The sequence below is a fragment of the Seriola aureovittata genome, chromosome 4 (assembly GCF_021018895.1).
Source record: "Seriola aureovittata isolate HTS-2021-v1 ecotype China chromosome 4, ASM2101889v1, whole genome shotgun sequence".
NCBI classification, from domain to species: Eukaryota; Metazoa; Chordata; class Actinopteri; order Carangiformes; family Carangidae; genus Seriola; species Seriola aureovittata.
Window position 1 is genome coordinate 16053775 of NC_079367.1, and position 14461 is coordinate 16068235.

Here is a 14461-nt window from a genome sequence, read left to right on the forward strand (position 1 = left end):
ACATGAGCAAGCATTAGGTTAACATTAGAGAGGAACCTGGTAACCAAGGAGTTCAAGATGCTGATTATGTAGTTGCAACGTTTGCAGCCCCCCCCCCCCCAAGTAAATAAATACTTAGGCTATAATTGTATATGCAGTGCAAAGAAAGACTTTATTGAAACAAATCATGTAAAACAACTCTTAATGGTTCATTACCTAATTGCTTCATTTTCTCCTTATGGCAACTTACAGCATATTAACAACTCTTTCATAGAAAAAATATGACTTAGTCTACAATTACATAGAAAAGATATCAGTGGAAATGTTAAGGCACTTGATCACCAGAAAAGGCCACAAATAGAAATGTTTCACTCATTTGGTTCTTTAGTTAGCAGGACATACCAACACACAAAACACAAAATGAACTTTTGATATGGCAGTAAAGTCTGAAATGAAGATGGAGGTAAGGCAGACCAAATTCATACTTCAACCTATTGCTCTAAGGAACAGACAGAAAAAAAATGAAATTTGGTCCAAAAAGTTCAAGAAGTGCTCCTTAAATTATTCCTGTAAATGATCAGGGATTTGAGATGCATAAATTATAAACATTTAACTGTTGACATTAACAGACAAAACAGAAACAGAATTCTGGCATTGAGATAAAATAGACAACACAAGAAACGGAAACACTGTATAACCACAAGATGGCAGTATAGATTATTAACAGGCTACACTGCAGTTTTAGTAAATCCTAACATGGAAACACACCATACTGAAGGGCCTGTTTCTAGACAAATGAAACTTTACACCCCTCTTTTGACTTTGGTTTAATTGACACATTTAAAAACAGACCGAAAAAGTGAGTGATGGGCATGATGGGGTGAAGTATAACTAAAACTGTCCTATTAAATATTATAATAAACCTGTTTATCCACAAAGGGTGTACAACAATGAAAACTTGGCAGCAACGTAGCATGAAGTATGGATGAGACAAGAAGCAGCGTCCAAAATCCAAGAGGTTAAAAAAATGTTCTGAAATTTGTTTGAATACTTCTTGTTACTGAGGACCTGTGGTTCAGACATGTAAATTTAAGAGCCTGTTTAATTCAAAAAGGAGAGAAACTTGATGAGGTTATTATTTTTTTAAACAAAATTATACAAAAATAGTCCACCATAATTTCACTTTGCAACTACAATAAATAAAGCCAGCATTGGAGAAGCATTTTCTTTGTCAGCCAGCTTACATTGTTATAAACAGGTGTTTAGCTGGCAATAAATTGTTTTTCACAGACCTTTAGAAGAAAGATAAATCCACCATCCAACTTTTCCTTCACCAGGATGGAAGATTGTGTTTGTATGACTCCTCTGATCAGAGTGGGACTCTGTTTTTCCTCTGCTGGTGTTTAATTGAGCAGAAATGCACTGTCCAGCTTTGTGCATACCGTAGCTTGTTTGAGAGGTTATTGTTGTTGGTCTCTATCATCTGCTCCAATAATTTCTCCCAAAAAAAGGCACAAAAGTGACAGTTTCTTGGCAAAGTCACATTATAGATGACAATGATATGTCATTTTCCCAGAAAAGGCATTAAGTTAGTGGGTCTTCTTTTTGCTGCATCTCTCCTTCCTTAAAGGTTTTGGTCTCATTTGGAACCTGAATTCGTTTCTTTTTCAGCTTGAACATCTGGAACTCACCACTCCCCACCTGAGACAGCTTCACTCATCATCATATAAACTGAGGTCCAGTGTTACTGTGTTTACTTTGAATAGCCTCGGTGGAGAAGCATTGGCTTGGCTGGGGAAAAAATGCATTACTCTATTCCTAACCATCCAGAACAAAATGCTAGGTCTCCTCATTCCATAGACAGAGCTGTTTTTGGGGAACATAGTAGGTGAAATGGTAGCCCTTGCTGCAGCTCTTTATCCCACACTTGTAGGTAGAGCCTTTGCCTGTGGTGTCCCTGCTGCGGCAGTACTTTAGCAGACACGGGTACCACTCCAGACGCAGGCTGTATGTGCAGAGACAGGGCTGCCACAAGTCTTTAGTAGAATGACAGGCCTGAAAGCTGGGCACCTCTGTTGTTTGTGGCAGGCCCTCAAAGATGGAGCCATCCACTCCTACAACACAAGCAGGAGAGGGGCGTCATTATCAAAGCCTGTGGTATTAAAAACAAAAGCATGCTATCATACAGTTGTGTGAATCATTCTAATCCACTCAATTAAATTCCATATTGAACTGGAGGGTGCGAACAAAGTGGCCAAAAAGAGGGGAGATGGTGCAGTAAAACAGGAGCTTTGTTATGCAAAGGAGATGCTACTGTGATTGCTTCTGCAGATAACGGTGCAGAGCTTGTTTAATGCAAAAGAGTGCTTCGTGAACCGTGACGATCAACATTGTTTCCTGTCTAACAGTGCTGTCAGTGGACAATACTGCTGTCATATGGATTCTCCTCAGCCTGGACAATTTGGACTTCATTGCTATAGAGATACTGGATCCCACTGTAAAGGACCTTTTTTTAAAAAACAACAAAAAAAAAAAAAAATAGTTAAATAAGTTTTTAATGAAATGTTTTCAATCTAGGAAAGTGTGAGGATAGTACAGTATCTCACAGACTGTTCAGAGAAGACAGTCTGCTACGACCTATATTTTTTTCAAAGTAAAAGTGGAACATTTATAAGTAATGTAAAGACAAAAACAGAACATAGTATACTTAGATTGCATGAACAGTAATAGAGCCTTATCACCAAAAAGCGATAATACATGGAGTCATATCACTAAAATGAAGTGGAAAGAGGTGTTTAGGTGATAGAAACGGGGAAGACAGAGAGTGTTGGGGAGATAAAGAGTCAGTACAAAGAGATAATACAGAGCACAGAGTTTAGAGACGATCAGGAGGGATGGGAGAGAAGAAAAAGAGAACGGAGAACAGACAGATATTTTGCTCAAACCACGAACACACCGTAGGCTAGTTTTAATAATAAACATAGATCAAATGAGAACTGACCTTTGTCCAGCCAGTGTTTGACGTCTGACTCCCTGGTGTAAATGGCCTCTCGGGCCTCGCTGCACATGTTGTGGATGTGGGAGCTGAGTTGCAAGGCCCGACTTAAGTTGACGGCCACGCTCATCGTCAGCTGTTCCAGTCCCCTCCGCTCCTCTGCCAAGCGAATGGCCTGAGGATTTTTCTGAGCAGACAGTACAAATAATCAGTGTTAAAACCCTCAGATGCTCTGAGCAATGTAATTCATTCATTCATTTTTCTGAGCTGAAAACGTTCATAACAATAAAACAGCTGCCATGTCATACCTGTCTGAGACGGGCCATAGACTCACTGGGGATGATCTCATTGCGGTTGAGGCGAGAGATGAAACACAGGGCCTGGTACTGGTTCTGCCCTCTTTCCAGCTCGCCCAGGATCAGCGCTCGAAATATCTTCACATCCTGCAAGACACAAGGGATGAGAGATGACTGGCTGAACGGATAAACAGACGATTCCCAGAAGGCATTGATGTGGTGCATGAGGCGAGGTTATAATAACTTAATGTTTATATGTGTAGGCTCATACAGAGTAGAACAAATACTCTTTCCATTTTGGTACTTAATGTAGCACTTTTCCAGACACTCAAAGTAATTCAATATGTGGAGTTCAAAGATGTTCAAACAACTGTCTGCCAAAAGTAAAGAGGGGTTTATGTTCACTACATCCATAGAGTCTCATCTGACAGTTTGTTGATACATTTTATTGTCTGTAAGCCTGTGCAATGTTTCTCCGGTCATGCTCTGGTTATTTTTACTGTCAAATTAAGGATTCTAGGCCGTTTCTTGACAAACTTATCAGAGATTCTCAAATGCCAAAACATTTTACCAGGCTGTTTTATGTGGAACTATAGAAGTAAGAAAATGGTAATAGTGGAGAATTCACAAAAAAAAAAAAAAAAAAACTTGTTGATGTTGGCAAGTGCGTGAGAGATCTGGCGCCAAACCCAAGGCCATAAAGAGTTCTGTGAGAGGGCATGCAAAGCATGATGGGAAGCTCCAGCAGTGGGGAGTGCAGAGCAGCAGACCTGTCCTCCTATTTATCAGACACCCCCCACCCCCCATCCCCACCCCTCCTTGGCTTCAGCTTCAAGACAGACACACTGTCCCAAACACCCCTCCTCCGCTTTTCACACACCCCTCTGAAGCAAACAGGCTAAAAAGGAGTAGCAGTTTGAAGGCTTTCACTCCCTGAGCAGGAGGGACTCTGGGACAGATAAACAGCCCAGTGATAACCCCAGTGAGACCTCCTTAAGCTCTTTGGTCCCACTTCCTGTATGCAAAAGTATACACACTGGAAAGAAAGCAATGCAACCTGCCTCAGAAGTGTTTGTGCTCTGTAGACTACTTTGCATGATCACTGGTTTCATAAGAACCACTTTTGTCTGTGAAAAGGGTTTCTGGCAGGCACACAATACAAGCATTGGTATTACACAAGACAATCATGCGATACTATTTGACCTTTGGAAAGCAAATTACTGAGCAAATATTGATTCACAGGCTCTCTGTGATATTAACCTCAGATTTTTCACCTCACACGTCTCTGTGAGCTGCTCAGTACACGGACTTGAGGATTGTAGAAACACAGAAAGTCGAATTTAAATACCACAAATGTTCCTATATTGTGATGATGACCCAGTCCTTTTTTTTTTTTAACAGAAAGAACAAAGTTTGAATGATTAAAGGGAATGTCAAGACTAGAGGAGGCATGAATATATCACAGTGAACAGAATGAGATGTAAAGAGGACAGAGTACAATCCAGACGGAGAGACGGGCAAGAGTGCCATTTCCCCTCAAGTGTAGGGAGACGCAGAGGCCACGACTCAAAGACCTCCCATATTGCAGACACATGGCGCTACACTGGGACACTGTGTGTGTACGTGTGAGTAGGCAGGGAGAGAGAGAGAAGGGGGAAGGCATTCGTGTCAGCCACATGGATTTGCCCCAGGGCCCTCTGGGTAATTACAGAGAAGCAGGGGATAGTTCCACCAACTCTGCTTCTTTGGAACTTACTTAATGCTAAAGTGCGGACACTGAGATCTCCTCCTCCGCTTGTGTCATTATGTGTCCGGATTAATGATTGTCTAACTCTACTGCCCTGTATTTGAATTTTGGCCAAAAGGGCAAGGGGAGGACACCAGTGCTCACTGTGGCAACATTTTTCTGATGTAACTCTGAAAAGCTTAAGGAATTGTTTTTTGGGGGGAGATGTATTTATTTGCTTTCCTGCAGAAAGTTAGATGAGAAAATCAACACCACTCTTACACCTGTATGCTAAATATGAAGCTACAGCCAGCATTCAATTAGCTTAGCTTAAAGTGACAGTTTGTGGTTTTACGGAGGCTTGTACCTCTCTCTTTCTTGGGCAGGTGCAGTAACTTCCTGGAATCCTGCTCTCGGTACAAAAATTGTCCAGGGTATAAACCCCAGAAAAACCATCAATATTCATTTTTACTATTCAATTAAACAAATGTGATATAACATGTTCATTGCTGGGATTTGGAGGTTCTGCTGGGTGGATTTTTCTACCTTTGGACAGAGCCAGGCCAGTTGTTGCCCCACACTTTTCTAGTCTTCATGCTAAGCTAAGCTAACCATCTAACTCATACAGACATGAGAGAAGTATCGATCTTTTAATCTAACCCACAAACTATTAATTTATTCATACTAGTAGACTTAATAGAAGTCACTACAAAATTATTTCTGTCTGCAGCCAGTGGATCTCAAACAACCAGTTACCAGAAATTAAGTTTAATCGTGGGCTTTAAATGGCAATAACAAACCGCTGTTGATATACTCGCAGTTTAGGTGCGGCTGAGATAATAATCAGCATGGCTTCTAACAGCAAATAGAGTAATAACAATGACATCATCTCCACATCACCATCCAGACAGAAGCTGTTGGATTCCACTGTTTGTTTAGACAAGACTCAACTCACTTCTGCCCGCCTGAAAACCGGCACTGGCACATGCACATGTACACATTGACTCATTTGTGCAGGCAAACTCAAGATAAAAAATAAAAAACAACGCAGCAAAAGAGTAAAAGGTGCAGGGATATGATTAAAGGAGCATTTACACCTGTTGTTATGAAGACAGGCAGTATCCAAACACCAGGAGAGAGTGAACCCACTAATCAAACAACAGTTTACATCTTTTTTTTTTAAGCCAAAGCAATATGCAACAACACTAATGTAACTTAAGGATATCATAGTCTAGTGGACCTGCCAGAGCTTGAAAATGAAGAGTGGGACAACTTGACTTCAAAACTACTCTTTAAAGAAGTGGAGCCTATATCAGGAAAATGAGTCACCCCCTAAAAGTGCATTTCCACAGACCTACATAAAATTAAAGGTTTGCAGACCAACATTTAGAGAAAATCACCAGGTACGGACATTAAGAATTAAAAGAGGGACGTTTCCCCGTCTTGAAAAAGACGGGTAATACCATAATCAAAGGACAGTGTAGCCTTGAGTTTTTCCCCACCAGAGCAGTGTAAATGTCAGCATGGCTATAAATAATCCACACAAGTACAGATTCCTCAGCATTGCTCCCTGACACCCGGGACCTAGTCCATTTGCAGACAAACTACTACTGGCCAACAGCCAAACACATGTCTGTATTCATGCAGCTTGACTAGTGGGTCATACTAAGACCTGTTAAACAGGCGAGTGGTGGGGGCCTGTGGTGGTGGGCTACCTTTGGTGGGCCAGATTATTTAAGAGGTGCACAAAAGCCTATTCAGATACTCAAAGGGTGCCATTTACAGTGAACATTCTCCGTCACTGTAGTTGTAACCCACCTAGCCAAATACGTTCTCTTCACAGAGTATGTACCTGGTTTACTGGCTCTGAAAATGAGAGCTGTGTGAAGCCCTATACCGAAAGAAAAATAAGGTTATTTTTCTACAAGGGTTCTATAGTTAAAAGCATGTTAAATGCCAAAGTGAAACACTGCAAGACATATAAATCTCACTTTGGATATAATACTAACTGTGCCAAATCACACATGGATGGACTTCAGAACCCACAAAAGTGCTTGCACACACACACACACACACACACACACACACACACACACACACACACGCACATGCACACAAACATTGTGCCAGTAGCTATCCCCTGTGCAGTCAGTTCTTCCTGTTTTTCAATCCCCTCTAAGACCCTGTCTGTTGATAAGGCTGATGGCTGGCTGGGGAGGACTGCTGGTGAGCCACGCTCTCTGATGGGTCATTTGGGATCACTGTGGGTTTGTGTGGGTATATGAGTAAAAAAAAATCTGGCCAACAATTTGATTTTTTTTCTCTCTTTTAAAGGCCCTTTCCTTGTCAATGGTTACCGAGGCTGCACAGTAACATAAATCTAACATAAAAGCTCATGAAGTCAGCATAATAGCCTTCCAGTTGAGCTACTTGGCTTTTATTTGTAGAAACATAAGTGATGAAACACTGTATTTACTTTTAAGACCCCCAGCATTCCTCAATGGTCCTATCTCTGTTTCAAAAACAACATATGGATTTACCGTGTTTGGTGATGGGGAGGATATTTGCCTTGGTGCATGAGTGGAGCCCAGTCAAAAAACACAGGTGTGGGCAGGGATTAAAGATCATGTTAGGAGACAGAGGGAGAGAGGGGGAGACAGACTCATGCAGACAAAAGGAGCGGGAGAAAAGCTGCTGTGCTGAGAAATGCTTGAGTTGAAGCTAATTACAGAGGCTCCAAAGGCAGGAATGTGGAGTCACATTTTGGGCTGGTCACACCTGGCTGTCCAAAGAGCCAACCAATTAGCAACCAGTGGCAGTGAATGGACAATAAAAACACTGGAGGCCACGGAAAGAAAGGTGTACCCTTTGGCTATTTTGTTGACAACAATGGAAGGTAACATACTTTGCCTGCTGCCGGAGTTTAAACATTTCGGTTTTAACATGAAGTCAGAAATACAGCTGTAAAAACTGCACCAACAGCTCCTAATTTATATTTTAAAGGCCTCTAACCTGTGCAAAGTATGCGCAGGCCACAATGAGGGAACTATTCGCTCACACAGAATCTGGATACAATTATCCAGACACCCAAACTGTTTATGGAGGCTTTGCATTCAGGAAATGAGAAGGAGACAAACAGTGAGTGCTAACAGGGAAGGAAATGAGGCAGATAGATAAGGCATAAACAATAGAGACAGCTACAGTCCGGTTCAGCCTCTAGCCGTTGTCCTGCAGCTTTCATATCCTGTTCCAGGACACAAATAAACAGCTATTTTATGGCAAAGCATTCAAAAAATAATGGTATTATTCATTATCATATGATTTTTTTTTTTGTGAAAGCAATTATTTGAATAATCTTGTCTTTTTCAAGACTTACATGGAAATATGAACACCATGACTCAATTTATACATTTAAACTGAAAAAGGCTTAGAATGTAATCTGTGTTCTTGACCTGAACTAAAAAAGGAGAGGTCAGTTTTGTAGACACCATTTACTTTTTGCTTTTATTAATCTATTTGGAATTTGTCACATGCAACAATTTCTTTTAATGGTAAAAACAAGCAGCTTGATGCTAGTTTCTACAGTATTCTTTAAAAGCAGTTGTTTTCTGCCCGTGTTGACCCTTTAAACCTTAGCAATAGAACTCACTGGACTGTCACAAGGGCTGCATAGTGAAGTCAAATACAATAAATAAGTTTGAAAGTAACCAGGCTGCGCAGGCCAAACGGACACAGCCATGAATTTGACAAAAGGACATTTCAGGACACTGTGTGGAGAACAGAGCGGAAGCTTTGGCAGAGTAAACCCTTTGTTAGCTCTTTTGCTGCCAACTGTGACTTTAAAACGTCTGAGGTAGTTAGAAATGAGGACAACTATGCACAATGCAAACCAAAGCTACTGTCTCCTCGTCCATCAAGGTGACAGTAGGCCGTTACTGCAGCACCACGCAGCCCACTGCCCCCGATCATTGGAGAAAAAAAAATCTGAAAGGTTGGATGATAACTGTCTCTCTCTGCTATGTCCTCTCTCCCTGCACGACTATGGGAATGGGAAGCTTTTTTTTTCTTTTTCTTTTTTTTTATCAGCAGGATTAAAGATGAACATCTGGCCTGGTGGTGGGAGGAGGATAAAGGATAAAGACATCAACAGGGGCAGAGGGGCCACGAGAGACCAAAGGGGGCCCATGTGGGGCCTTGAAGGGCCACAGCAAGGCCACAGAAGAAGCTATTTTCCTGGGATTCAGAGTCAGCAGGGAACAAAGGGTGGCTAGGAGAAAGACTTAAGTGGGTTCATCCTCAGAAAGGTCCACTGCCTGCACACATTGCATTGAAAGATGCAAGGAGTAGAAACAGAGACAACATACCACTAAAAAATAAGACAAATGAAAATCCATGTATTCAAATCCCAAGTTCCGAGTGACATATAAAGAAGGTAATCTCAAACAGTGATACCTTTCTTGAACAGTGCAGCGCCTCTGAATTGCACATTTTGTTTTGCAAGGCAACAACTTTTCTGTGAAGTTTCTCTCTCCCACACGGAAAAGAGACACATCTTGACAAGGGAAACTGAGTAGGAGTCGAGGTCTTCTGAGGTAACTGATCAACGTAAACTACAGCTTGAACATCAGAACATTTGTTGTGGTTAAGGAAGAGGAACTGAATGAGTCGTTTCATTTTCACTCACTCTGGGAAAACTTAATCAGCTGCATTATTCCACTGATTGCTGGTGACTTGCAGATGACTCACTGTGAACTTTGCCAGTGGTAGAGAATAAGACTCATGTGCCCCTCAACAGTTCCTGAATCAACAACATTTCCTGGTGACACTTATCTGTAAAAAAGACTTTACAAGTTTGTGCAAGTGACAAAGTGGGATGGTCTTTCAGGCTTGAGTGAGAGAGTTAAGGTGTGGCAGCCAAAAAAAAAAAAAAAAGGCATAAAATGTGTTTACTGCACTGACTTGTAACTGATGTACAGTGCTTGCAATCAGGGCAAAAAAAAAAAAAAAACAACCAACTGGCAGTAGCTTCATTTGGCAAACGCTGGCATTTCCCACAAAAAAAAAAAAAAAAAAGAAAAAAGAACATATTGAATTGCCAACACGCCTCCCACACAGGAGAGTTTGTAGCTAATAAAGGCTACGGTCCAAATCCATTTGAACAATCGTACTGAGTGATACAGTGTGTGAAGGCTGTGAGAGAACTAGGAATGGTCACCTGCCAAAATGGGTCACAGATACGGTGTATTCCGATGGGAAGCCACACAGACCGGCTGAACCAACCTGCTTCCCCAACCCCACCTCTCATTCTGCTTTTGACATAGTACATGAGGGTGTGTGAAGAATCTCTGAAATCCATTCTTACAGCGAGCTTACAGTTGGGCGTATCCATAAAGCCTCTGTACTTTGAAGACAATCAGAATATACACTGGAGTGAACTGACCTGAGGGCAACACGGCCCCTGGCTGAAACACAATCCTGTTTATAAGGCCGAAACCAAATGAGAATTAATAATAAAAAAAAAATAATAATAATAAAAAAAAAAAGGCTGACATTCTCATTCACATGGTGGTGTCACCGTTTACAAAATTCAGGGCCAATTTAACATGATAGTGTGAGACAGTGTGAGTGTCAAGTGACTTCCCAACATCTGTTGCTCCCTTGACCCATCAGCACAGCAAGGGGTCACCCATGCCATGTCTACACTGACAGAGATACATCTAAATCTTTCCAGCAAAGATAGAAAAACTCTCCAAAGTGGATAACTTTGTTATCATTATATTTTATATTAAATATATTATTTATTTTATATTATGGGTGGCGATCGTGAAACTTTTTGTGGTCAGGTGATTATATTGGCTTATTGGCTTAAATGTCTAAGCACTTTTCCACTATTTTGGCATTTCGGAGAGGAAAGCAGACTGCTTGAAAATGATCTGAAAATACTAGTGAGGGTGGAAAGCTTTTTCAAATTTTAAGAGACCTTTTTCAAATTATGCTGCACCAGTGTAGCTGCATGTTAAATAAATCAAAACAGATTAAAAAAAAACATTCAAACTGTGCTCTCAGATGTTTTATTATAGAGCCATGTAACTAAAGATGTGCACCATTGGATCCCAGAAATTAAACCTTCTTCAACTGTTAACTCAGCTGAGAGGCCCATGAAGTCACTCACATTCCTGCATTGATCAAACCCACTAGTTGGACATGAAAGTAATACACACAGAGTACAAACTGATTAGCTTCTCTGACAAAGTTTCTACATCTGGAAAGAGCCAGAGCTGCCTCTCAGATATGTGAGACATTTCCCTTGGATTAATCTCCAAGACGTGGTTTATGTTCAGCTCAAGGTCTTAGACTATGCGAAACCATAAATCGTTGCAGTGGTTGCTGGAGGAAAAAAAAACTGATCTGCATTGAATCGGCAACTAACAAATGACTTTAGAGGAGCTGTCAGTGCAAGGCCACAACAGCACATCTGTGCTCTGATTTGCCTTATGTTGCAAAATTGTACATTGACATTAAGCATGTGGCCAGGATATGACCGAACTGCTGACAGATTACTGCAATTTGACATAATTGAGAGTAGATTCAGCTGTAAATACTTCACTGTGATTCCAGATAAGAATGAAATGGTGAAGTTACAAACATAAAATCCCTCTGCTGAAAACATTTGAGAAAGTTAAGCAACCTACAAACACACTACTGAATGATTACCTCTCTCCCATGACACCCCTTCTTTCATTAAAAAAAAAAAAAAGATATTATTATAATTGTTCATAGGTTTGAACTTAATTGACATTGTTATCAACATGTTGACATTTACTCAACATGACACAGAGGTGTCATGAGCAAGCGAAACCATATCATCTTTTCCACATGTCTACATGCCCTCAGAGCAAACGTAAGCCTGCTGGAATCACTGTACGGCTGATTCTCACAGTGATTCATTGCTTGGATAAGGTTGACTAAACTTCCTTCTCACATCCAGCAGACCCCTCCACCAGTGTCTAATGGCTATAACATTTACCATCACATCTTTGCCACGTATTCACAAAGCAGCAAAGAGCAAGAAGCAGGCTGTCGGGTGATTATTTGTGAAGAGTTCCTTTGGAAGAGATTCTAGTGAAGATTACTTTCAGAATGAACTTCACACAAAAATGGAAATGCTTGTTTGGCCAATTATGCGCACTCATTGATGAGTAACGTGAACACACCTTCCAAAGAGCGTTTGTACCAGTACAGTACTCATCCACCTTTAACTGTGTAATTCATTATAACTCTCCAGTGTTTAACAGCCCTGTTAAAACACTCTTCTTCCCACATGCGTTCATCTGGACTGTATATTCATGGCAGCTGGAAGTGACAGCTCGTCCAACTTTCCATAAATCTTGGAGATACTGCACAAGAGCTGAATAAAAACCACATGCAGGAGAAATGAGGGGAGAGCAGGAAGAAGGGAGCAGGAGACAGAGAGGGGGACAGGGGGAGAAAGAGACACAGAAAGAAAAGGGAGGGGGGGCGACCTACAACTGGAACAGATAAATCAAGAGGCGGAAAAGTAAAGTGATCTAAGAGGTTCTGTTGGCTTTATTCAAGTAAACAAAACCATATGTGCATATGTATGTGTGTATGCACGCACGTGTGCATGCATGAATGAAGGGACGCGGGGACGCAGGGCGCCTGCACAACCAAGTGAAGGCTCCCTGCTCACAGATCAGTGTACGTCTCTTTCTGTTGGTGTGTCACCAGTGACTGGGGGTGACTGCCTCTTTTCTTTCAACTCTAAATTAGCTGTTTTGGTTAGTGAAGCAGACGTGCAGATCAAAAAGGTCAGACATGCCCACTTAATCCTGGTAAATCTCCCCCTTCACATCTCGCCAGCCTGTCAGCTTCTGTGTGACAGCAACCATCACAGACACATGCCTTTGCTCTGTGCGCCTCTGTGAGCCCCACTCCCTCCCTTACACTCAGCAGATGTAGTTTTCCTTCCAGGACTGACATTTATGTGTCTCTGAGTAGTGATTATTAAAAGTGAAACCGTGTCATCTTTCCAAAAAATTGCGAATGCAGTGCTGCTCACTGTAGGGACATTTGATCAGCTTGTCTACTTTTAGAAGAATGCTAAATATGGCTGCTGATGATCAGCTCTGGGCTGGACCTGTGAGCAGCAGGGGTTTTAAGGCCACTGGGGTCCTGTCTTGACCTTTGTGAGACTCATGCCGAGATGGAAAAAGATGAATGAAAGTCCAAGTTCTACTTGAGTTTATGAGTGATCAGATCTTGTCCTGGGGGGGAATCAATTAGGTGAAAGTGAAGGTTGGGGCTCATCAGTGCTCCCTGAGATGTCTCCAAGGTCTCCAATGTAAAATAGTAATAGAAACAATGTAATTTTGGATTTGATCTCATTTTAATGATGGCGGAGAGTGACTGCTCTCACTGTATTAAGTGTCTACATTTACATCAGTATCAAATGTCTCGTTTTACTCGTGGACCTCCTGGGGAATTCAAGGACCAATGATAGGCCCCAGCCTTTAATTAGGGAACCATGAAGTGTTCTCAGTGGCTACAAGTTTTAGTTCAGGCAAAATGTACAGTTATAGAGTAATTTGAGACTTTCTAACAGCACCCTCAGAAATCTCTTAGTGTCACAATGAGCGCGCGGGGGGGGGGGTCCCCCTCGAGGCACAGCAGCGTTCAGTTAAAGTGGTAAACAGGACCACCTCTCACCTGTTTGAAGTCCGCCACAAAAGTGATGAGTGTCCCATCTCCCTGCTTGAATTCGAGAGATATCGAGTCTCTCTCATTGTCCGCCTCCAAAACCTCCTCGGTCACCAGTCCGTCAGAGAGCCGGACCCGGACCCTCAGTTCCGAACCGAGTCCCACAGCGACGACCAGCACCAGCGCACAGAGACGGGTCAGTGTCCGAACCGAAGCCGCACAGATGCAACTCGCAAACATCCCCAAAGACGCAAAACTGAACCCGACAGAGGAAAAAATCGCGGTGAAATCCAAAGATCTGCGTTCATATCCCTTAACTGTGATCTTGGATTTGTCGTAAAGTCTTTTCCTTCATATCCAAAGCGGGGTTATAGTTTACAGGTCGCAGTCCCATATGGTCCCCTGTGCCCGAGCACTTTCCAGAATTACAAGCACGGTCATGGAAATCAGACGACAATCCCCTTAGTAAAATCTCTGCTTCTCTCTTTTGGGAGCCTGGTTCACCTCCACTGAAAGTCTGTCTCTCCGGTGATCAGATCATGCGCAATTCAGTCCCCCCCCCTCCCGCACTACAGCCCAACAGTCCGGTGATCGCACGTTGCTTCTCATTCTGCTTTGTGTTGATATTCCCGTCTTCTTCTTTTTTTTCTCTCTCTCTGCAATTCATGCAGTCCCGTCACTTCCTATCCGTCGGTATCCCACTGCTCGCCTGGCCTCCAAACTTTCTGTTGTGTGTGTGTGTGTGTG

The 14461-nt window shown here is 42.0% G+C and overlaps 1 protein-coding gene across 1 annotated transcript; it reads right to left on the reverse strand.

Annotated features, from left to right (window-relative positions):
• Positions 1-132: 132 nt before the first annotated feature.
• oafa (OAF homolog a (Drosophila)) lies at positions 133-14461 on the reverse strand. Its single transcript, XM_056374910.1, has 4 exons — positions 13724-14461; positions 3283-3417; positions 2981-3161; positions 133-2093 (listed from the first exon to the last, which is right to left on the reverse strand). Exons 1-4 carry the CDS (start codon positions 13952-13954, stop codon positions 1819-1821), a joined length of 822 nt encoding a protein of 273 aa, XP_056230885.1. The 5' UTR covers positions 13955-14461; the 3' UTR covers positions 133-1818.